General features: G+C 40.9%; 1 protein-coding gene and 1 long non-coding RNA gene across 4 annotated transcripts in view; one reads left to right on the forward strand and one right to left on the reverse strand.

Annotated features, from left to right (window-relative positions):
* Nucleotides 1-7,322: 7,322 nt before the first annotated feature.
* On the reverse strand, nt 7,323-10,519 carry LOC121663329. The gene is made up of 4 exons (XR_006015602.1): nt 10,336-10,519; nt 9,815-9,922; nt 8,680-8,747; nt 7,323-7,560 (listed from the first exon to the last, which is right to left on the reverse strand). It is a non-coding gene; the product is annotated as an uncharacterized LOC121663329 (long non-coding RNA).
* Nucleotides 8,427-24,881, forward strand: part of ATP10B (ATPase phospholipid transporting 10B (putative)) — a 63,020-nt gene continuing 46,565 nt past the window's right edge. The window contains exons 1-3 of one of the 3 annotated variants that reach the window (XM_042025442.1): nt 8,427-8,809; nt 9,823-10,017; nt 23,342-23,546. In XM_042025442.1, coding sequence (XP_041881376.1) covers nt 9,830-10,017; nt 23,342-23,546 — 393 coding nt within the window. In that variant the 5' untranslated portion in view covers nt 8,427-8,809; nt 9,823-9,829. Of the gene's footprint in view, nt 8,810-9,822; nt 10,018-11,227; nt 12,098-13,415; nt 13,766-23,341; nt 23,547-24,881 lie in introns of those variants that run through there. The other 2 variants (XM_042025441.1, XM_042025443.1) reach the window with 2 other exon arrangements.

Here is a 24,881-nt window from a genome sequence, read left to right on the forward strand (position 1 = left end):
AAATGCAGAAGTTCAAGAATTGAGAATACCTAGACATGTTTTAGATTTTTGCCCATCTCTTGAGACTGTAGTATCTCCACTGGAAGCACAGAGAAGAGTGAAAAAAAATTGGACTGTGGGAAGGAGTGCTTTTTTGAAAAGGAAGAATAAAAGAGGTAATGGTCCGTTATAATTTTATAGAATTGTAGTGGTTTGGTCCAAAATACTCATTACCATTTACCTTCTGTGAGATAAGAATTAGGAGAAAGCAAAGCAGGCACAAAACTTGAAAGAATATAAAGAAGTTTCTTAACAGACCTAAAAGAAGGGGGGGGAAAAAAAAATCATACCACACCTTCAGAACACTTCTCCTCCCCCCACCTTTCCCCTTTCTCCCACGGTAAAAAGACAACCCTTGAAATGTTCAGTCTGTTTACCACTTCCATAATAACCTTGTTCAGTTCACTTAGGGAGAGGAGTCTCTCTTACTCATGCTATGGAGACATCTCCACGAGAGGTTCTCTCATGGCTTCAGTATCACGAGACAGCCGCCGTGGTTGGTTCTCTGCTCGCATGTGAGAGTCCCTTCCCCTGACTTGCAGCTTTTCCCACAACTGCTTTTGAGGGTCCAATCTTGAGCTACTGGGGTACCATTTTAAGGTTGAGCTGTTCAAAAACAAAAGTTCTCTTCACCCATCTCTGGGAGTATCTTCATCTCTAAGAATAGAGGCCCTCCTCCTTCCCTGGGAGAAAAAAAGCATCTTCATCTCTGAGACTATCTCTGGGAATATCTCTAAGAACAGAGGTCTTCTCCTTCCTCATCGCTTCCATCTCTCCCTGTTCAAATTTCTCCTCAAATTACAGCTGCTTCAGCATTTGCTTATTCCAGCACAGGTGCTTTTGCTCACAAGTACAAGTTCCACCCCTCATGCTTTCATGAAATTACAACGGGTACTCGGATATATCATAGTCCATCACCACCATAGCCTTACAACAGAATTTCAGCTTTAAGCATCTCCTCTTTCTTTTTAAGCATCTCCCTCAGGTTTTCAGCTCTTCACAGCACTAAAAGGGTTAATCTCACCTGGGCCTTGCAGCTGGAATTTTGCTTATCGTTGTTGGTCACATGATCTTTGCCGGGCAGTGGGCAGCTTCAGCTGAATCTTCGGCCGCACTGGAGGGGGGGGCCACACTGTCTGCACAGAGCAGGGCTTGGGGGGCGGGGGTGGCGCGAGTGGAATAGGGCCACATGGCTCCAGGATGGCTGTGGCCTGGCCTGGGCCCAGCCCAAGCAAGTCCTGGCCCAGACCCAGCAGGGCCTAGCAGGGTCCACTGGGCCCTGTACGGGCCCAGCCCAGTTACCTGTCCCCCAGCCAGAAGCAAGAGAGAGCTGGCTTCCCAGGGTTTGTCCATTCTTAAATGTGGACCACAGAGGTGGTCAAAATTCTAAGTGGCTTAAAAATTTGTCAATATTCAAACTAACCTGTTACAGTGGGGATTACTGTAACACGCATATCAAACAAGGCGGCCCGTGGAAAAGAAATATATATATAGGCTGATTCTTGATAGATGTTTCAGAGATGTTTATTTCTCCAGCCGCATGGCCGGGATCTGCCGAAGAACTGCCCCCAGTCACGGGACCTGAGGGTCCTTGCCCGCGCAGGGGAACACAAAACAACCAATGGGGAACGAGGCTGACCAGGGGCAGGGAAACCCTGTGTCTCCCCCCCAGGGCCCCTCTCCCAGGATTAGGACTACATGGTGGGGGGGAGGGACCCTGACATTTCACCCATTTATTTTTTAAAACAACTGGATAAAAAAAACCAACAGTTTTAAAACAAAACAAGCCACCCTTCTGAGTCTTTAAATGTCCAAACAGATTCTCTGGAACATCCTAAGGCTGACAGAAGGGAGACAGGACTCTCCGGGCATGCTTTGTCAGGAAACTGAGGCAGGAGAGGATTTAATTTTTTTCCTCCCCCTTTTCATCCCCCCCTTGGCATTGGAGAAGAGTTGTAGGGAAAGGGAATTGTATAGGGAAGCCATGGGGTGAAAAACGGATTAGGAATAAACTGGGGATGGGGTAAATTTAGGAAGGGGTTCATATTGGTAAAATATAGGGTAAAAGGGGAAAGTAGGTTGTGGGTAGGGAAGTTGCTGGGATGGATATCGTTTATAATTTTGTGCATAACGGCTGCCTTTGACTGGAATACCTCCAGGCCCAGTAACATTCACTGCTTATAAACCCTTCTTTCCTTGTACTATATCAAATTGTACAACTTCCCCATCTCCTACACTTTGCAGGTAATTTTTAGGGTTATTCCCTTTAATGGCAGTTCTATGGATGAATAAATCTTCGCCTGTATCATCTCGTGTTATAAATCCATCATTGTTTTTGACATTGTACCATTTCACAGTTCCTGTGATTTTTGTTGCTATAACTTCTCCTATCACGTGCTTGCGTGTTTGTCATGGCTGCTGGCCCCGCGTGACTGCCGCCTTGCCAACTCTGACGTCTTGGCCAGGCCTCTGCGTTGCAGCTGCTCCTCGCTCTCCGAGCGGCGCTGCTCCAGCGCATGTCTGGGCTCTGCGTGGCCCTGTGTTGCCATCGCCACCGGCCCCGCGCCCCATGAGCGGTTCTGCTCCGCCAGCTCCACGCTGCTTTGAGAGCGGCCCTGTTTCAGCTCGGCGCTGCACTGCGTGGCTTCTCGTGTCACTATGGAAACCACCGCTTCTCGTTCTACAGGGCTCTCTGAGCCATGTGCTCAGAGCAGGCTTCCACGCCGACCCCCGGTTCCTGGCTGCTCCTGGGGGCCGCCTCTCTGCTGCACGTGGCCCACAGCATCTGTGGCACCTGCATCATCAATCCCTCACTCGCGGTCGCGTGGCAGGGGACCCCAAGACAGGGATGGGGTCTGCGATAAGGTGCGGGCTCCCGAGGGGGCTGGGCACATCCAGTGCAGGCACCTCCGCCGGCACAGCTGCAGTCACGCACTCCTGGGATGGCTGCCGCATGGTGTCGGCTACGAGATTATGGCCATCCTCTGCTCTAGGGGTAATGGGACCATACAAATGCTCCTCAAGAGCTTCACTGATTACAATTGATCCACGGAGAGCTTCTGTCGCAGTCCATGTTTTGTTTGATCCCTTATCTTATCCCAGATCTCATACCAAAACCACTTGAGGTTAGTTCCAGGAGGATCAACATCAAAAAGTAAGTCTCGAGAAATATAGAAGAAATTTTTGAAAATCCAGTTAAAAAAATGTTCTAGATCTCCCAGAACAAATATTTTCTTGTTTTGTTTTCCAAGGATTTCTTTAACTTCTAGATACATTTCTTTCTGTGGTTCAGAGAGATGCATTTCCCACGATTCTTCCATAGTCCAGAGAGAATATCCAAACCAAGGTCAGAAGAGAGAGATCTAGAGTGGTTTTTACTCACGAATTTTCTGTCCTTAGGGATTGGTGTCTTGCCAGCAATTCTCCACCATTTGTTATGGTGGGGATTACTGTAACACGCATATCAAACAAGGCGGCCCGTGGAAAAGAAATATATATATAGGCTGATTCTTGATAGATGTTTCAGAGATGTTTATTTCTCCAGCCGCATGGCTGGGATCTGCCGAAGAACTGCCCCCAGTCACGGGACCTGAGGGTCCTTGCCCGCGCAGGGGAACACAAAACAACCAATGGGGAACGAGGCTGACCAGGGGCAGGGAAACCCTGTGTCTCCCCTCAGGGCCCCTCTCCCAGGGCTACATGGTGGGGGGAGGGACCCTGACACTAGCCAGTTGGTAGGTTCTGTCAGGTCATAGAGGAGGCTGTAAGCACCTCTTTGCAAAAGACTCACTTCCGGGGTTATGCTTGCTAACCGATGACAATAATGAATATATCTCTGTGGGTCTAGAAATTTTGAGGGGCATCTACACAAGGACTTGTCCTAGGCTAGATTGCACTGTTTTCTCCTAGAAAACCATGTGGGAGTTACAGATGGGAAAACTGTCTGCCCTGTTGAAAACTGCCCACAGTGCATCCGTAAGTAATAGAATAGAAAGAGGGTAAATAGTTCCTTGAAACTGAAACGTTTTAGGTTTTCGATTAGGGAATTACAATAACAGCATTAATTGACTGAAACTTCACAAAAGACTGGACAATGAGACACTAAAAGCTTATGCTGTCATGATTATATAGGAATAGAGGGGAAAGTGTCATGGATGTTCCTCTGCATAGCTACGTGAAGTGGCTGCCTCCTACATACTAGCTTTTAGTGAATTTAAGGACATAGATGAGTTCTTTTTGTCCCCTCCTTTCCAAGCCTGACAGGTGCTGAGCTGCAGCTCAGCAATGGGTTGTCCATATATTTCTCATCCTGTTGCACAGGGACAGGGTGACTAAGCACAATGCAACTTTCTGCAGCCCTGGCTGCTCTTTCTGACCTTGTCCCATGCAAAGCCTCAAAATCCCAGTAAGAAATCAAGCAGGAGCTTACTGATTCATTTCGAAGGCAGGATTTCAGAAGTGGCTGACAAAGCGGAGCTCAGGCAAGGCTGCAATAGTTCTAAATGTGCCAGCACTGGAAAAAGCACTTGTTGTAATCACTATGCTGAAGTGGAATAGATGGCAAATCCCAAACATAATGGTGTTGGAAAAGTCTGCATCACCTTAATCTTTCTCTTTCAGGATATGAATTGTGGTGCTGAAGCTTCACTAACCAGATGAAAGAAAGCCAGCTACTTTAGTAAAAGTGTGTTGAAAAAATCCACACTTCATGGGTTCTTTCAATGATATCTCTGTGAAAACATAAATCAGATAAGTGTGTAAAACATTCTAGAATTGCAGAAAATGGATTTTAAGAAGGTCTTTCAGAGTCGGGACAGACACATTAAATATATTGCCAAAAAGAATGCAATATTTTTTGTGGATTTCCTGCCATACGAAAGATGACATAACACATCAAAGTTCCAAAGAGTTGGAATATTCTTGTAAGAAGTTGTCTGAATTATAGATAATTGTCATTTTACAGAAGGACGTATCTTTGAGTGCTTTCTTCTTTTCTGTTAGGTGATCTGCTAATATTGATGGCACATTTAGGATCCTTTATGGTTTTAGTGATCTGAAACAACAAGTTCTGTTTGCTTCTGCTACTTTTTCACTCCCAGCACTGAAGTTCACAGGTCAAGAATGCCATTATCTTGCTGCTTTGATTATGCATCCAGTTATGTAATTCCCTCCACAGAACACTTGCTTGGTTCTGTGTGGTTTGTGAGGACATCTCTACATTTCCTGCAACACATTCAGTTTCCTGATGGCAGCAACTGGCCTCTCTCTTCATGGATATGACACTGTTTGACCACTGCCTTTCAAAGACAATCAGGAGGAGGGCTGATTTCCAAAGTGAATAAAACAAAATCATTTCATCAATTCATTTATACACTAAGAAATTTTTTAAGATGGAGTGCAGAGACGCCCTCTTGAATGTCAAGCAGGCTTGCCTAATTGTGACTTGTGAAGATTTAGAAAGTTTCCCAGGGGAAGTTGTGGAAGACATGGTTCTATTATGTGTAAAGCTGCCTTAATTAATCTTGTCTGCTTTTATTTTTAGCAATATGCCTGAAACTATAGCTTTTTTTATTTAGAAATTCTAAGGAATTTCAAGCTACCTTGATGTATCTCAGATACCGAATGAGGTGCTCTGATAGGTAGTGTGTAATTCTGTCACCTACAACTTATATGAAGATATATATATATGTATAATGTGGTGAAAGATGTATGTAGTACAATAGGTGTCTGGGTCACTTTTCCATCCACTGTTCAGATCTTAATTTAAACTGAAATCAACTGGGGAGTTAATTGCTCAGAACAACAACAAGGTGAAAAAATTTTCCAGGTGTCTAGCCTTTAGCCTAGAAAATATGAGCTGCATCATTTGGCTACAATGTTTTCACTGAGTGCTCACTGTGTGTCTTTTGGTAACCACCAACAATGGAATTTCTGCCTTTTCATTATAAAATCCTTCAGCACCACTGATTGTACTTTAGGTCTTTCAGCACCTTAAAGGTTACGCTGTAAGGACATGCTGGCTCTAAGACAGTATATGTTGAATGTAATTTTGATTTCAGTCAAATACTCATTCATTTGCACACTGGCAGAGTAATTCTCTCTTCTTCCAAGACTCAAACTTGTACATATTATTAAATATTATTAAGGGGTTTTTTTTCCAAAGAGGGTGACATACTCTGTATTTCCCCCAGTCTAAATGAGGTGGATTCAGTCACATGTTTTGTTCAGTGGAACCTTGAAGCTGTATAAGGCCAGTGCCTTTCATTTCTGGTTTGCTTTTGCACATTTAGTGCCTTGTCATTGTACAGCAGCTTCTAGTTCTCAAACTCACGCTGTTGGAGCAAGATTTTGTTATGTTTAGATTGAGCATAACAGCACCTATACTTGCATGGCTGGAGCTCAAGCATCTGGCACGCTGGATCACACCTGCAGTTGTGGATGTGTGTACGAATCAGGAGACAAGTTTTCAATGATAATAGGATTAGTATTGGGAGATTTAATTCCTTTATCTCTCCAACCCATAAAACATCCATTGTTTTAGTGCCGGCTGGCATTTTCCTTTCAAATCAGGTTTCTCTGAAGATTTTGGAAAACTGTTACCTGAGTGTAAATGTGATTAAGCTGATACTGCAGTTCTTTATTATCTGAGCTATTAAGATTCAACACCTGAACCAGTCCCTTTATAAGTAAGAATGAACAGGAAAAGTATCGTAAGAAAGTCAGACATTTTAAGATGTTGTGGTTTGACGCTGGCTAAACACCAGGCACCCATGAAAGCCATTTGCTCACCTTTTTCTGTTATAGTTGGGCAGAGGAAAGGGAAAAAAAGAATTAACGAAGGCTTATGACTGAAGGACTGGGAGGAAAACACTCTAAGTGCAAAACAGGTTCAAATTTAAAGGTACAACATAAATTTATTATTAATAGAGTCAGAGGAGGATAATGAGAAGTAAAATAAGCCTTTAAAACCTTTTCCCCCCGCAGCCCCTCCCTCTTTCCCACTGACAGCACAGGGAGACAGGGCATGGGGGTTTTGGTCAGTTCATCACTGAGCTCTTTTTCAGTTTGCTCAGGGAGAGGAGTCTTTCTTTTATTATGCTGTGGGTGCCTCCCACGGGATAAACGGTCTTCCCAAAATTGTTGTGGTGTGGGTCACTCCTCCACAGGTTGCAGTCCTTTAAGGATAGGCTGCTCTAGTTTGGAAGCAAGGGGTCTCCTTCTCTATTTCTGGAAGCAGTGGCCCTCTCTCTTTATTCTGGTCTCCCACTGGATCACAGTTTCTTCTGGCATCCACCCACTCCGGCGTGAGCACTTTTCCCGCAGGCTGTGAGTGGATCTCTGCATCTCCTGTGGACTTCATGGATTACAGAGGGACAGTTTTTTTCACCATGGTCTTCACCACAGCCTGCAGAGGAACTTTGGTTTCAACTCTTGGAGCACCTCCTCCCTGCCCTTCTCCACTGACCTTGATGCTGCCATGTTGTTCTCTCTTACATGTCCTCACTTCCTCCTCTTCTCTATCTAGAAGAAAAATTGCTGCCCATAGGTACTATTGTTAACAAGTTCCACTAATTCAAAGATTCTTGCAGCATCCTGTAGTGCCAAGAGGTTGATTTTGTTTAGGTTCTTCATTGGGGAATCACTTGCCATGTTTCCACTGCTGGCCACGTGGCCCCTCCACTACCACACGGGTGGTGGTGGCTGCCACAGCATTGGCAGTATTTAACACCTCTCTTCCTGCAGTGCACCGGGAAGGAGAAGATGCTGCTAACCCTGCCCTTCTGCCCACAGCACGGCTGGCTACAGGCAGCCAGGCAGGCAAGGCTCACTGTGGGCCACACTGAAATTGCAGCGGCTGCGGATCGCCATACGCTGGCCCAGGATAGTGGCAGTTGCAGTGCCTTGCCACCCCTTGGGAGAAAACTGTGCATGTGCTGGTTTTGATTTCCTTCTTAAGTATGTCATCACAGATGTGTTAACAACCTCTCTCTAATTGGGCCAACAGCATGTCCATCTTCAGAGCCATCAGAGAAGGTTCTAGCAGCTTCTCACAGAAACTACTTCTGTGCCCCTCCCCCCTCCCCCCCACTACCAAAAAACCGGGCTGTGCCAAATCAACACATAAGAAAAATGTCTGAATAGATTTGGTGGCACTTTATAATTTGAAAAATAGGATACAGGATTCATGATGGAAAAGCCATTGCTCACCTCTGTTAAATTGACTTTATAAGACACAGAAAATGGATTTTAGATATTTTCTGGTCCCCAGAGATAGAAATAGATTTTGTCATATTGAAGATTTGTTGTGTCTTTTATTGTGTAAATTCTCTGCAGAAGTTCTGAGATGAAAGAACATACAGTGCACTGAGCAGGAGACTTGTCTTTGTGTTAAACCTCTGCTTGCAAAACATAAAGGGAATTTTCTGCCAGAATGGAATTAGTTTTCAGCACTTGTCATGCATTTGTCTTTCAGCCTGCCATCCCTGCTGCAAATGTCTTTGTCTGTGGACTCAGCTTTGTACCGTTGGCAGTGACTGGGAGCTCAAAGTCCCTCCCAGGCTCTATCAGAATCAACACTACTGCTACTTTCTGTCAGAGACAAACCAAAACTCATTCTAAACAAATGAAGGATTGTATTACCTGACAATGGGAGACAGTGGAAAGACTGGAAACAAGCTTCTGCATTTTATTCTGGAAACAGGAATATTCTGGAAACAAAATACACATGGTTCACTTTTCTGCCCCAAAACCTTTTCGGACAGTTTCACAGGTAAAAAAATTCATTCAATATCTGTGAGATTCAAAAACTCTCTCTGAAATGGTGCTATTTGAGTGTGATGGAGAAGGGCTGCTTTTGTAGTTGCAACAGGACTAAAATTTAGGTGATGATAATTTGTAACAAAATTCATTTGACTCTGAAATTGTGGATTAAAGCAAGTAAGCACTGGGAGTCCTTAACCACTGCTGTGACCAGCTTTCGTAATAGAATGCTGCAACAGTTCTCTTTGCAAAAAAATAAAGTTTTTATTTAAAAATCCTTCTGGTTTTGTGTTGCATAAACCTCTGATTTTTAAGAGCACAAAAAAATTAATTGGATGTGTTGAGACACCTATGAAATTCTGTGGATTTCAGCAGCTCAATTTTGATCTATTTTTAATGTCAGAAAGTGACTGTCTACCGATGTAGAAATAGTATATATGTATGTGCAAGTGCTAGGTCAGGTTTCTTTCCAAGTGCTGGTTTGAAATTGTGTAAATCCCCCAGCATAAATAATCAAGTGTAAATAAAAAGATGCCCAGGGAACCATCATCACAATAAAGATAAATGGAAGTTGTATATCCATCTCTAGCTTTGAAATTTTTATTCTGTATACTAGATCGGCCTTCTCATAATTTGACCTTCCATTTGCAGAATCCTCCATGGATTCCTGATGGGAACATTTCCACAGTTCATTGGTTTGTTTTTTAAGGTTTGGTTGGCTTTTGTTTGACTTTGTGCTTATTTTCAAGACTGAAGCGATGAGGGGTCATTAAAGACCTTGGAGATCCCAGAGATAAATAGTGTTTTTAACATGTGACAAAACTGGAGTTAGCTATAATAGTATGAAAATGTATCTCACAGACTCTAAAGAAAAGCAGCTGATCAATTCATTCTGGAGAAAGGAAAAGGAGGGTAGAGGAGTGAAATTATTAAAGTTCCTTTGACACAGAATGGGGGTTGTTCATTAAAGAAAGGATACATTCTAATTTCTGACTACTTTTAGTATTTTTTATACCTTTTCAGGCTGGGTATGCTTTACTTCTTCTTTCTGGTGGTTCTGAACTGGTTCCCACAAGTGGAAGTCTTCCATAGGGAGATTACAATGCTGCCTCTGGTTGTGGTGCTGCTTGCCAACATGATTAAGGATGTTATTGAACACTACAGAAAATACCAGTATGATAAGACAATAGACTTAACTAAAACCAAGGTATACAACAAGTAAGTAAACTAAATCATTTATTTTTACTTGCTTCTGTTATGGTAGAAACTGCTCATCTGATTTTACAGTCATTCTCTCACGGACCTTTCAAAGTACTGTAAGTTTGGGAAAACTGTTACAAAAGATTTTTTTCTACCTTTAAAAATGCCTTATTTAGCTCACTTAAATCATCTCAGTATCACTTAGGCTTTGTTTCATATCACAGCAGTGTGTGCTGATATATACAGGTTTTCATTCTAAGTTTTCAAAGCATCTTGCCAACACATACAACATCCTTTCCTGATAGCAGAAGGATCTGGAGCATAAATGAAACTTACCCAAGTCTGGAACAGAAAACTGGGGCTGTTAAGAAAATTGGAGCCATGTCTTTCAGATGTTTCACGCTAAAACCAGTAATAGAGAAATTAATGATCAACTACATTCAAGGTGAATCATAATCAAGAGATGGAAAAAGTTCTAGGACTTCCAGTAAACAGAGAGATCAATACAGCCTAGCTTGGCTTTGGAGCTGGTACAACATCTGCAGGCAGCTGTTTGCTCAATACTGAGTCAGAAGGGAGAAATATTTTCACTGCAATTCTTGTTGCAACATTTCGATTTCATCAGTTTCTTGTCCAAGTACTAACTTGACTTGAGACTGCCTAACTCGTCACTACGTTATGAAGCAAATAGGAGTTTTTGTTTAAAAGTTTAAATATTTGTGTGCTTTCCTTTTTTCATCTGCCCTTAAGCCCAGGCCATAGAGAAAAAAAATTGCTGTGGTTTGCATACATGTGATTAACTCTTCTGGAAATTAGCCCTCATCTGTGCTGACATACTTATGTGTCAGAGGAAGAAGGATCAAAGGGGAAGGGGTATCTGGGTGAGAGAGGAAGGTTTGGGGTATATCGGGGAGAAGGATCAGTCTGAAGGGCAATCCAGGCACATTGCCCTTCACTTGCTTATGGCTATTCCTCTGACTACAAAATCATAGGTTTACTTGGCTTGGGGGAATGGGGGTTGTTTGTTTGTTTAGTAATAATCCATGTTATGGTCATGAAAACAAACAATAGATAGATGAAATAAAAGAGAAATACTGTCTGTACTGAGGCTTGTAGCAATCTTCTGTTGACATCTGGGACGTGGAGCTCTACCCATTACCTTTGAGCTTCCTGGCAACTCCCAGGGTTATAAAGTCATTCTGAAACTCGGGGAGTGACCTGTGAAAATTGTGTGTATGTTCTCAGCTGTGCCTATGCTCTGTGTTAAAGCAGAGACACTTCATGATAGCAGAGAGTTACTGCCAGGGAAATGGTCTGAACGGGGCCTCCAGGCATCTGCTGATAGGAAGAACAAAACATTCAGGAGGCTTTTGGCATACGTGAGGTGCAGCTGCCCCAGCAGGCTCTAGGACCTGGTGCAGCTGAGTCAGGATGATCCCTGTCCCTGGGTAGGTGGAGGTTGGAGTGAAAGACGAAGCCCTGGGCTTTGGACATATCAACTCTTCTCTCCACCGCTTGGGAGTTCATTTGGATTATTGAACTCTTCTAACTTTGTTGGTTTTCATCTTGAAGATACTTTTTGAAAGGAAAACAACATGTCAAGGAAAATTGTTCCAGGCTGCTTCTCTACAATGATATGGAAAAAACATTTTTTCAAGGAAGCCTGCTGCCGATGTGGTGCTCCAGACATGGAAATCCAAAATGAGGAGCTGGAGAAGAGAGGAAAAATAAGGAAAAGAAAGAAGAAAAATGAAAATAAACGAGTGATCATCTCCAATTTTCCCTTTGGAAGTAAGAAGGGGAAGGAAAATCTGAATAGATACTATGAGTCCAATGAAATTAAGACCACGAAATATACCATCTTAACTTTCCTCCCTAAAAATATCTATGAGCAGTTTCACCGCTTTGCCAATATTTATTTTGTCTTCATTGCACTGCTGAATTTTGTGCCAGTGGTAAATGCTTTCCAACCAGAGGTGTCTGTGATCCCAATTTGTGTTATAATGACCATTACAGCCATTAAAGATGCTTGGGAGGACTTTCGGCGGTATAAATTAGACAAAGAAATCAATAATATGGGATGCTGCATTTACAGCAGGTGAGCTTCGTATAGCTTTTATTACCAAAAACATTGGCTCGAGATCTTTTATCAATGGTGAGGCTTTTTGTTTAAAAAAATTAATAAATAACTGCTGAAAAATCAGTCATTAGATGAAATAGGGGAAAGTCATGGCTACTATATATCACCTGGTATTTGTTCTCATGGAGGGAAAGATTTTTTTTTTTAAAGCATTTTTGTACTGGGAAGTTAAGTGTGAGTTTCATTATATTGGTGTGTCTATCAGCCTCTTAGACATGCAGTGTGCTGAAAATAGGTGCTTAAAGAGCTACAAGCAGCTGAATTTCTAAGACATTTTCAAGAGGCTTTAATTCTATCAATATAAGGTAGCACAGAACAAGATCTGTCATGGGACTTATTTGCATTCTTAGATGCCAAGAAATCTCTTATAAACCTGGCCCTTTGAAATACATTCTATTTTCTACTCTACATTGTTGAGTAGCTTTCTGTTATTTTTTCGTTCTTAGGCAGTATGTAAAATGAACATGTAAAAACACAGTATAAAAATGAAAGATAGTAATATATGCCTCTGTTTAGTCATCTCGAATTAACTACATGTGTGTGTGCTCACTTCTTCAAAGTGTTTCATGATTTCTTGCTTTTAGGACATTCAGAAGATTGAAAATTATGTTTTGTTGTATCAAAACTGTTCTGTTAGCAAGTAGCAAATTATTTCTCCCTGACAAAATATCACATCTGGGAGTCAGAAGTGCAAAACTTTCCATCTCCGTGAATGTGCCTGTCATCCCTCAAATTAATCAGCAATGCTTTATATAACATGTGCTTTCACGAGCAAGATCTTGCAGAACTCTGGCTTTTATCACATGGAGCTGTCATTTCTGTTTGTTTCTTCTGCATGTGTTTGTCAGGTTTTTATTTTTATGTCCTGCTAGTTAAGCAGGAAAGCAATAGGTTTGCTTGTTTAGGGGCTAAACTTAGGCCCACATATAGAAAATTACTTGTAAGAAAAAAAAACTGCACTGCTCTCCTTTGCAACTTTTCCAAAAGAGCTGGCATTTTATAAGTTTCTAAATAATGTGGATTTAAGATTTCTTCTCTTCCATGGTGAAGACTGTCAATAATGGTAGCTCTTTGGGTAGGGTGGCAAACTGCCTCTTCTGCCTATCTTTGCGATTTCAATCTGGTTGAATGTTCTAGCTTTTCCAGTGTTGCATTAGCCCATGAGGCAATGGATTAATTGTTAATACTTGTTAAAACCAGTATGGGACAGAATAGGTGGGGCAGTAGGTGCTAATGAATAAATCCCCAGAGGGATCTTATTTATTTCCTCTTTACACACAGAAACTATGTCAGTTTAGATCTGAAAGCCTTTTACCATGGGAACATGAGAAGAAGGGAATACAGTAAAACTTGTTTTGTATAAGGGAAAAATGTCCACGATGGAATTGCAACATATCTTCAAATCCAGATCCAAGTTGTAGTTGTGAGTGCTCTGTGATGCAGCAGCACGAGATGGGCTTGCCTTAAAATTGGTTATTCCATCCAATAAAAAAGATTTTGATCTATCAATCAGTCTTGTCTAGGATCTTGTCTTGCACCAAAGTTTTGTGGTCCAAAAAGGTGCTGTAAGGGAAAGGAAAATGAGAAGGGCTTCAGACTACAGCATTCATCCTGTCTGGAAAAAATGTGAGTAATGACAATTGCCATTAGATCAGTCACTACAGCTTATTATATAATGAATAATTTAAATCAGGCTTCTCTGGTGCTTTCAGAGGCTGATATTTCTTGTTCTTGCTAGTTGCAAAGTCCTGGAAGGGCATGATGTCTTCTAGTTTTTATTCCTTATTAATCATCTGCTGATAATAGGTAATTGTTTTAACATAGGTGAAAGTCTTTTTGAGACACTGCACATTTTGTTAATATGGTGGCAACCAACAGTTATTTTTAATAGAACAACTGATCTTCCATCCTAAGATGAAATATTACTTAGATTTTAAGAGGTAATCTTGGAGTGTATGTTGTCTTTATTTCAGATTTTAATAAAGACTCTGGCACCTGTTCCAAAAGAAATACAAAGGCAAACCAAACTTTTCCAAATGCTGAATGTTCTCTAAAACTTTCTTGAAGACAAGGGGAAATGCAGTAACTTGCCTTCTTTCAACACAGAGCAAGGGAAATTAAATAGGCTGGCCTGTAAACATATTTATTCTAATTTTCTTTTCACACAGATCAGCTGGAATGGGAAATCTAGTCTTCTGGTCAAATGAAAGAAAAGACACTTCCAGTAGTGTATTTAAACAATGTTTAGTTGAAAAAATGAGAAAAATTAATAGGTAATAAAGTGTCTTGGGGAGGTGCAATAACCTAGATTTTTGATTGAAGAGTTTGTACTTTTGGAACCAAAACTTTTGGAATCATACTCTGTAGACAAACTGCTGTGCTGTTGGAACAAATCACACAACACCAAAAGGAGAGAACAAAAAATTGAATTGCAGATGATATAGACCTGTGTTTAAATGCCTGCTGTCTCATGGCATTCTTTAAAATATACTTTGTCTGCTTTAAAATTTTCCAAGCAAGGTAGACTTCCGTTACTACAAAATGCCAAAGCATTTTCTATGATACTATGCTTTATTATCCCTCTTTAATTGCATTTCAAATTTTCAAGTCACCTGATTTCATGCAACCCTAATTAGTTAGTCTACATCCATAACAGTTAATTATAATCTTCAAATATGTGTGATTTTTATCACATTAATTTTGTTGCACCCTGACACCTTTTAGTCAAGACTGGTTCAGATTGATCTTTTCATCTTTCTTGTCAGTCAGTCCCTCCAAACCTACCATGGTTATTGTCTCGGTTTTGAAAGACAGGTGTCTGCTAAGGAAGGCAGAGGCCCCCCTTGAAGTGGCAGATATAACCCCTTTTCCCTCCAAGTTATTATATTCTGAAATCAAGGGCCTTTAGGCAAAGATGTGGGAAATAGGAATAACAGTTCTTTACTCTCTCTATATATATGTATATAACCAGTCAAACAAAACAACAACAACTCTGGCAGTAACAGCAATCACAAACCCAGTGCCAGCCTTCTCGGCTGTCAGGCTATTTCCCCTCGGGTGCAGTTCCGCTCGCAGCCGGCAGGGGCGCTGGCGGCTCCCGGTGAGCAGGGCAGGTGCGATGGTTCCCCCGCGGCTGCAGGGGGCGCTCCGGAGCGAGCTCGGGAAACCCGCGGCACTGGTGCTCTGGGATCCCGGGAAGGGATGGAACAAAGGCTTCACAAACCCCTGGGCAGCCGATCCCGGACTCTCAGGAACAGCGGCTGAAGCGGCAGGGACGGACGCAAATCCCGGGTGGCAGACGAGATGTATCCAGATGGGAAAAGCCCACGGAGGCCCAGGCAGGCAGGGCGAGCAGGGCTACAGCGTAGCGGAAGCTCAAAGCAGCAGCGGGGCAGGGCAGCCACAGCCCGGTCTCCAGCAGGGCAGGGAAAGCGGCTTTTGGGGTCCCGGCGTTGTTTCCAGCAGGAAGAAAGAACGGCCAAAAAGAAAGAAGCAGCAGCTCCTTTCTCTGCAGCTTCTCTCTCTGGACGCTCAGAGCGAACTGACCCCACACCCAGGTGTAGACAAAAGAGTAGCCAGGTCCGCCCCACTCCCCTTTTGTCTTTCTTAAGTACAGCTATTTGTCCCCTAGCAACATGCATATGGGAGAAAATTCCTTTAACAGGAAAAAAAAAAAAAAAAAACCAGACTAAACTAAAACCCCAACAGTTATTTTTCTCAAAACTCTCTTCAGTTTGTCATTAACTTACTAACAGGCCAGCATTGAATGTGGTATACAAACCTGAAAGTGAATGTCAATACAATAGTTGCTAAAAGCTAGTATTTCATTTTCTTGAAGTTCTATAATGTTCAAGGAACTAATTGATATGTAATTATTATATAGCTTGGCTGTACTATACCCCGAGGGTTATTTCAAATTCTGTAAATACTCCATAGCATCTAGACAGTTTTTTGCATCAATTTCACTTTTTTGGGAGATTTAACCTATTTTTTCCTCAGTGTTTTGGTAGACACTAAGATACAAATGCAAGGGCTATGCACAGTTCAGTATGGCACAACAGCCACAAAAACATTAACATTATTTAAGCTATTCATATTGCTTAATCTTAAGAACCTAAATTCAGATATCTGAGACAGTGACTCAGAGAAGCCTTGTTTATATGCCTTGAATCATCCTGTGGAGCATTTGGAGATGTAGGTATCCTAAATGACAGGCATCCTAAGTAGCCTGATTACTCTTTCCATAGAAAGTTCCTCTGTAATGCTTTCAGGCCCTGTGGTTTTCAGGTAGTTCCTACAAGCATCAATCTCCTCCTCTTCTCTTAAGTCCACTGATGTCTGTGGTACAAAAAATTTAGGCTGGCCTTCACTCTGACTCTTTGTCTGCTTAGTGTAAGATTTTAGAACATTTTAAGATTTTTGCATCAGCACTTACTCTGGGTTAGCCCTAGAGTAGAGGTATAGAAAGAAGGAAAAAACAAAGAACTCATAAATGTGTTTCAGCTGAAAAGCTGAAAGTGGCTTAAGCCGGACTCAGTGGTTTGAAAGAGAATTAAAATATTTCAGTCAATTAAAGTATTGTAATTCTGTGCTGCAATTTTCTCTCTGACAGAAATGGAGATTTGCTTGCCTACAAGTGAATTTATACAGGGTACTTTATGTTTTCTTAGGGAATCTGGGCAGCAAAGGCAAAGGCTGCCCTTCTGTTTGAACCTCTTTCATATGCTCTGTTCTGCTGGATTTCTGAAAGGAGGAGAGATTGCACCTCCCATGCATGCTCTCCATGTCTGGGATAGTGCCTGGGACTGGCCAGGGATGCAGTGACCAGGGGCAGTGTGGGGCATCTGGAAGAAAGCAGAGAAAATGGTAGGGAACATGCCTGAAAACAGGAATTGACCTACTGTCAAGTCTCAGAGTTCAAAGAAAACCATTTTTCTCTGGACTCAGAAATATCATATGCAAGTCATTCAACCCAAGGTGAACCTGAAATTTTGTCAAGTAGAAAGCAGGATGAGAGGAAAATCCCATCCTGCCAAGGGCACAGTGAGCAGAAAGATTTCTTGCCAACACTTAATTTAAAGTGTTGGTCAGCAGCAGTGAGTTTTCACTTGTTAAAGACCCTTTTCTTTCTGCTTTATTATTTTTGTTTTCTGACAAAGCATAACTTTAAAGATTAGGAGCCTGCTGGAGGCTTTAGTAGGTTCATTTTATACACAAAAAAAGAAAGGTCTGAAGCCTGTGTCCCACTCAAAACCTCACCACAGGCAAAATTTCAATCAATTTTCTCAGGCATAGCAATATCAAGGCGTCTACACCTCAGTGGTACCTTCCTTGAACAGTGCAGAAATCTCATCAGCTGGAGACTGAACACCTTCTGAATAGGTGCAGTCCTATGACAGCCACAAAGCATGAACCTGGATTAGTTGCAAGCTACTACCCCCCTAATGTCAAGCATGAGTGTGTAGTTCTCTGGCAATGGGCATCCTCTGCTCTGTCATCCCTACAACTTTTGTCTGTACTTCATGCACTGTGGAAATTTTGTATCTAGTTTAGCTGTGGATACCTGAATTAGCAGCGAGTACAGGTACAAACAGTACCTTCTGCTTGAGGCATTCTTCAACCTCCCAGTGAGCTGAGAAAATGTCCTTATCCAACAGTATACTCAGGTTTGTTACGTCACCATGACACTGCTTGAAACCAGTGGTACCAAAATTGTGAACAAATTAAAAAACCTTGTGTGGGGTATAATGATTGCATTGTGAAGAATTATGGGACATGCTGAACTGACTAAATGCAAACCTTCTCTCAGCTGGTCCAGGCACCACCATTTGAAAGTGGAAGAGTGGTGAGCTAGTAATTGTTGTCAGTCACAGTGTATTGCTACAGAGAAGATCCTTGGTCTCTGTGGAAGAAAATCCATAAAATACATTACTAAATCTACCACTGGTTTGTGTATTGCTTTGTCAGAGCTTTCTTCAAGATCTATTACCTGCCAAGGCATTTAAAGCTGCTTCACAGAAAAGGTGCAATGGCTTAGCAGACAGCAGACAGCAGGAGCTAATGACTAAACATTAGAACCAATTAAATGAGAATCTGTGGGGTTTGGCTCAGAGACCTGCAGAATCATGGCCTCATGGCATTAAGATTCATCTACCTGTCTGAACTTTTAAAATACCTTTAAAACCTGGAGAGTGGCAGGTTTCTACCATGTGACCTCAAGAGCTACATGGTCATATAAGGATATGACTACCAAAAAAGCTGATGTAGGCTATGCTTTCCAGAAACTTCACAAGTTAATGAGAGTCCCTAGAAACTAATGCTAACAATTAAGAGACATTAAGTGAGTGACCTTGGAATTATCTGTTCATTCCAGCTGGTGTCAAGAAGAATTGTAACAGTATTTTGCTCAAGGCAGTAAAAAACCCCCAGATTTTCCTAAATACAATAATGTACAATTTACAAAATGAACCTAGTAAAATCTAAGCAACACATTGTTTACATCTATTTTATTTTATTTCTTCAAAGGTGAGTTAAAAGAAATCCAAAACCATTTATATGAACAAATAATACTTTTATAAAGTTCTGGTACTTAAAGTTTATGTAAACTTCAGTTGGTTACAGAAGTTGAGCATAGGCTTGTATCAATGAGAAGTTACTTGTTATGATGCTATAGGCAGTTTAAGCACATAAAAAGATAGGATCTGTATTTCCACAGTCAATATTACCATGTCCCGCAGCCGTAGGGAGGAGGAGAGAAGATCCAGCAGGCAGGAATTGTGCAGCAAGATTGATTTATTTAATTATTTTACAAACTCTTTTATAGACTTTTTCTTCATAGTCTAATTGGACAAAGGATCAGCCACTCCTTGGGGGGATTGGCTAAAATCCTAAAACATCCATTGTCAAAATATTTTTCTACTGTACCATAAACATAATTCTACAAGGTTGCAGGTGTTCTTAGTTTACAGAATTTCTGCTATTATCTTTCATGAGAAAGAAAATTATCCCACAGTTTAGAAGAAGTAGGAAAATTCCTTGCTAACAGCATTTTTGTATCCACAGATCTGTTATTAGCATTGAGGAATTTGGAATGCCAGTATGATATAAGTGTATGTACTTTATTAGACTTTAGAAAAATTTCATTCCTATTATTTTAAAAAGGGCTTTTGCTGTCTTAACATAGTGTTCAAATACTGAGAGTTTGGCGTTCTGGGGAAAGGCTGGGGCTGGATACAGGACTGGCCACTGCTAAATGACATCATTGGTGCTGCTGGGCTGATGTGCTGACATGAAAAACCCCTCCCACTCTGGGATGAGATCATGGCAGGAGCCAGTGACAAACCCACACGTATACTATGGCATTTTCCTATGCTCAAACAGTATCTGCAGCTCGAGAACATTATCAGCCAATTGTGCTGTACTCTGACCTATGGACAGGTTTCAGAATCAGTTCCTGTTTGATCTTGAGCCTTCCTCGAGTCCTAAATCTGCTCCTTTGTTGTCAGTTTTTTTGTTTTGTGGCAGTAGCTCCTAATGGTGAGGTCATGGCCATAAAGTGATCTTTGAAAATGTTTTGTGAGGAGTTTGCGTATAAAAGCTGATAATCTTTGATAGCATAAAAGTGTGCGAAATTTCTATTTGCAAAAATAGACTGTGAAGGGTAAGCAGCTGTGTGATTTGAGATCCCGGAATATTGGCATTTTTTATAAAATATGTGATTCTTGAAAGCGGCCATTTTCAAATATAGCATTCTAGCAAATTTACATACAGAAAAATATTTATATGTCGGTTTCTCTATTGATGACACTGACACTGATACATTTTTCTAGTTGTCATGACCTGGTGACAATTTGGGTCGGGGTGGGGGGGGTATAGTGCAGAGCAAACAATATCTTTATTTCAAACTGCAAAGGATCCCAAGATGGAGCTTGCAGTAATTCTAGGGAATAAGATTCACTGGACTAATTATCCGATAAAATGCTTCTAGGTAACAAAGATTTCTGAAGATCTTTCTTTAAGGCAGTCTAGGACACACACATGCTGTGGAGTGCACAAAAAAAATTACTTTTATTCAATCTTTTCTGTATAGCAGAACAATAATTTTTATTTCCTTCCATTCACCGTCCATTTTGATCCAGTTTTTGTTTGAAATTTATCTTTATTGAATCCAAGAAAGCAAAATCAAATTGTTGACACAAAGTCAATAATTTATTTAAGTTCCCCCGTGGTCTCCAACTGCAGCAGGATCTTTTTATGGTCCTTTTTTTCCCAGAAATGACTTAATAAAATCTGTTTAGTTCATGCCTTCTGGTCAGATTTGATGAGTTCAATAACAGCACTGGCAGACGTCATTTTGAATGTTCAAGGCCTCTTTTCATTGGCACTATCATACTCTGATGGGCATCGTCATGATATCTATTAACAAGGGAACACTTTTTGAGTGTGCTTTTGATAAATTGCCTGGTAAAAGAGAGAAGGGACTGAGGAATTTTTATCTTACATCCTGTCTTCAGTGTGCCACAGCCCTGATGCCGCATGCTATATGAATCAGATATCCAGATTCCCACCTATTGAAAATCACCACACCTTGTTTATTTTATAAGTTCAATACATTTGCCCTTTTCATATATTTCTCATCAGACCATCTTGGATTTATTAAGCTCCTCTGTTTATTTAGCAACCAGAGCTTGTGCTATGAACTTTAATCACTGAACAGAAAATGGGCAGTGTTCCCAGTTACAGGAATTGCTGAAAGGAAACTGCTTCATCTGAAAAATCTTGTTAGACAACTAGGCCAGTGCTGCCATGGGGTGCACCAGTTTCATCATGAAGTACTTTTCTTCCTTTCATCTGCTGGAAATTCCCTACAATGTTCTAGAAAAGCTTTGTGCTATAGAAAATTTTTCATCTTACAAGTCCAGATAAAGAGTTTTCTTCAGGAGCAGAAAATGTGTGGTTTTTGAATATTCGCTGGGATAGAGGGACAGTCAGTTCACCTGAATGCAGGTTTGAGATTTTAGCAATTCCTGAACTGTAGTCCCTGTGCTAAGTAAGGCTTTTCCTCTGATCTGAAAGACATCATTTGGCTTTTCTGACTCACTCTCTCCTCTGTAATTAGTGACTGGGTAGAAGCCTGAAGCTTTACATGTATGTAGGTTTCATGGGGAGTTATTGAAAAAATATTACAAGTCCGTGATTTCCATGGATTAGTTGTGCTAGTCTGGTTTCTTTCAGCTGATGCAGAACACAGCCAGCTGGACAAGGTCCTTCTGTAGCATTTTATGAGAGGACAAAATCAGAAATATATTCTGTAAACTTCTGAATTGCACAAGAGTTGACGTACACAGAGGTGGATTGCTCTGCAGAAGTGACAGTAAACATAATATGCAAACTATAAATGGCATCCAGATGTCTAGGATGGTAAGACAAGACATCTACTTCCTCTAAACTGATCTTGTACTCCTTCTTTCATGTTTTAAACAAAAACATTAAGAAGTCCTATTCAGAGGGTGTTTGGCATGGAAAGGATTAGTACTTACATAGTTGATTTGGTATATTAACTTAGTATCTGCTTTGTAGAGGATTAAATACTCGGCATATACTTGCTAAAATACTTTTCAAATAGAAATTTAGTTAGATTTTTTAAAAAACATCTAATTAACTTAGAACAAACTTCTGTTCTTCCGTGTGGTCTTTTATGTCTGTTTTTGAGCAAAAGAAAAAGGACATGCAGGTAAGTAGAGTCAGAAAAAAAAAGAAGAATGAAAAATACAGGAAAAAATTAATGTAACATGAAAAAAATATTGCTACAACCCCATAGTTTAGTAAGTGCCTCAAAAGAAGCAGTAAAGGGATTCAAATAATTAGGTTGAGGGGTTCTTTTCTTGAGTAAAAAGTGTGTGCCACTGGGAAATGTGCAGAATTTAACTTCTTGCATAACCTATACAGATAACTGTTAGTTGATGTTGTTTTGCAGATAAGGGCATAAGCCAAGTGTGAGGGTTTGCCTGGCAGCATTGTGGCTGGCTTTGCTTTGCAGAAAGCCAGGAAAGTAGGTTAGCAGGAAGCATCCCTTGGCCTGGCTGTGAAGCAGTGCTTGGATGTGTGCTTTGAACTGTAACAAAACACTTTATCTGTTCTATCACTGCTCCCCTTCTCATGATATAAACACTTCAGTGAAAGATGGTATTCTCCAGGCAATAGATGAGGATGATTAAAAACTTAACCAGAAATGAGAATGAGTCATTACAAAAGGACTTTTATTGTCTGTCTGGTGAAGTATCATGAGCATTTCCCTCTCACAGAGCAAGGCATAAGGTGCTTCAATGATTTATATTGGAAAAATAATTTCCTCTCAAGGAGTTAGAGGAACCAAGCAATTGCTGCCAGTGCAGTTTTCCCATTAACTAATGTTAAAGTTTATTGTGCAGTTTTTGGTCTGCTTAGATGGTTAAGAGCAGTTGAAGGATTAATTATTGAAAATGTAAAGTCAAAAAAACTCTGCTGAACTTAGTTTGTTGATGAAATAGTATTTTATTTTCCTTGAATCCCATAGGGTCTTTTTCTTTTACTTTTTCTTTTTTTTTAGAAGCTCTTTGTTTCTCACTTTACCTTTTCCATTAAACTTGTGCTCTGGTATTTTTTTTGCTTAATACTAAGGGATCATTTGTCAGCTCTTTTACCTTTTGAAGTTGTTTCTGTATATTAAGCTCAAGATTTGTAATTACCTATTGAGAGTTACAAACTGGAAAGACATGAGGCAAGCGTGGCTGAGGTACCAGTTTTCTTCTTTCAGGATCTATATACTGATCTTGGAAAGTACCTGGGAAAGAGTCGTGTGGTCAAAAACAATAGGTTTTGGTGAAGTATTTAAATTTCTTCAATAAGAGACTTGAACGTATTGCTGTTAGTCTGAACTGCTTTCTACATTTTGCTGTGCAGATTATAGGACTAGTGCTAGAATGAAAGAGAACTTTTGTTGTATATTTTTTATTCCATGTAAAGATATGGTTTGAATATGACATATGGTGAAGTGGTGCTATGGAAGTGTCTGAATCATTAATTTCTAGCTTCTGTGCTGTGTCCCTTAAAAAAAAAATCACTGTGCCCCTATCTTCTATTTTCTCTTTTTGAAGCCCCACAAGTCAGCAGTCCTGCCTTCCTAATGTCACTTATCACCCATGATATGTTTTTAATACACAGGGAGGAACACGCTTATGTGGAGAAGTGCTGGAAAGATGTCAAAGTGGGGGACTTTGTGCAGCTGCAGTGTAACGAGATCATCCCAGCAGATATCCTGCTGCTCTACTCCTCTGATCAGAACGGGATCTGCCACCTGGAAACTGCCAACCTCGATGGGGAGACAAACCTCAAACAGCGCCAGGTTGTGATGGGCTTCAGCAGCCAGGTGAGTCTGAAAATGCAGCCCACGGGCATATTGTCTCCAGCTATGGCCATTGTGCCACAGCAAAGCCACTACACTGAGGGATTTATTTTTGCATGGGAATTGGAGGAAAGCTCATGGTTCCCTGCCAAAGCATCCGTGCGTTTCCTTATGGATTCTGTCTCCTTTGTGGCTGACACACCACACACACTTCATAGGCAGGTGGAGATGTGGTAGCTCAACTGGAAGCTGCTTAAGGCACATTGGGTTGGAAAAATTTTAAGAATGGAATCCTGTGTAGGAGTAGATTGAGCAGTTTAATAGGACCTCAAGGTAAATTTTTTTTTTTTTAAGTTATATGTTTGACATCAGCTTGTGATTCAGTTTGAATGCTTAAGATCACCATTTTTTTTCATGGACAGTATCATTTCCTTTTTACACTTTAGTGCTATATTCGCGTGGCCCATGTTGGATAAACCTGAAGTAAACTAGAAAATATGACTTAGGGAGAGTTTTTACATTTTCAAGTATCTTTAAAAACACAGCAGGGCAGTTTTTCAAATAACCCAGAACAAGTTTAAGGAGTGGTAGCATGTGAGGAGGAAGAATTTCTTCCATTGGAATCAGTCCAGCAGACAGGAAATAAAATCTCACAGGTAATTCTAGGAATTAAATTAATTTATTTAGCAATTAGTACCACTGCCATTAGGAAGACTTTTGGGGTTACTGGTGTGTGGGACACAGCTGCCAGGGAGCAACCAGACTTATTAAATAAAAGCACACCATTTCCATGGCCAGTTGGGATCAGGTGCTGTACTCCAGTGTTATTTGCTCATTGTTCAAATGGAAATCACTTTGCAAAGACAGTTAAGGGCTTTCTCATATTGTGGATGCTATGGCACATAGCACAGGCCTTTTCCAGTGCCTTCCAGTGATGATTAGGGAGAGGGTTTGTTCCTGAGAAACACTGGAAATTTTTAATATGTAGCTATTTAGCAGAAAAACAGTAAACTGGCTACTTAACATTTTTTTAAATGCTGCATTTTTGTCATGTAGTCCTACTTTACATGTTAGGTTTTCTATTTTTGCTTTTAGAGGAGAACAGGGTGCTCTACCATTACACAAAATGCAAACTTTTGCCTCAGTTGTTCGTAATATGAGGAAGTCTTCCTTCACATCAGAAAATACCCACGTGCTAAATTATGCCCCAGACTGCCTATTCATGGTAATTTTCTTTAGACTTTGAGCTGTTATTGAGATAAACTGTATGCCTGGGAGTGTCCATACTTAAGAACTCCTGTTACATTAGCAGAGTGGAATGCAGTTCTGGCCATGGTGACAGCCACTGTTCGGGAAGGT

This window comes from Corvus kubaryi, unplaced genomic scaffold (assembly GCF_017639235.1).
Source record: "Corvus kubaryi isolate FWS band 111438036 unplaced genomic scaffold, C.kubaryi_AGA036_p1.0 37270, whole genome shotgun sequence".
Classification (NCBI taxonomy): Eukaryota; Metazoa; Chordata; class Aves; order Passeriformes; family Corvidae; genus Corvus; species Corvus kubaryi.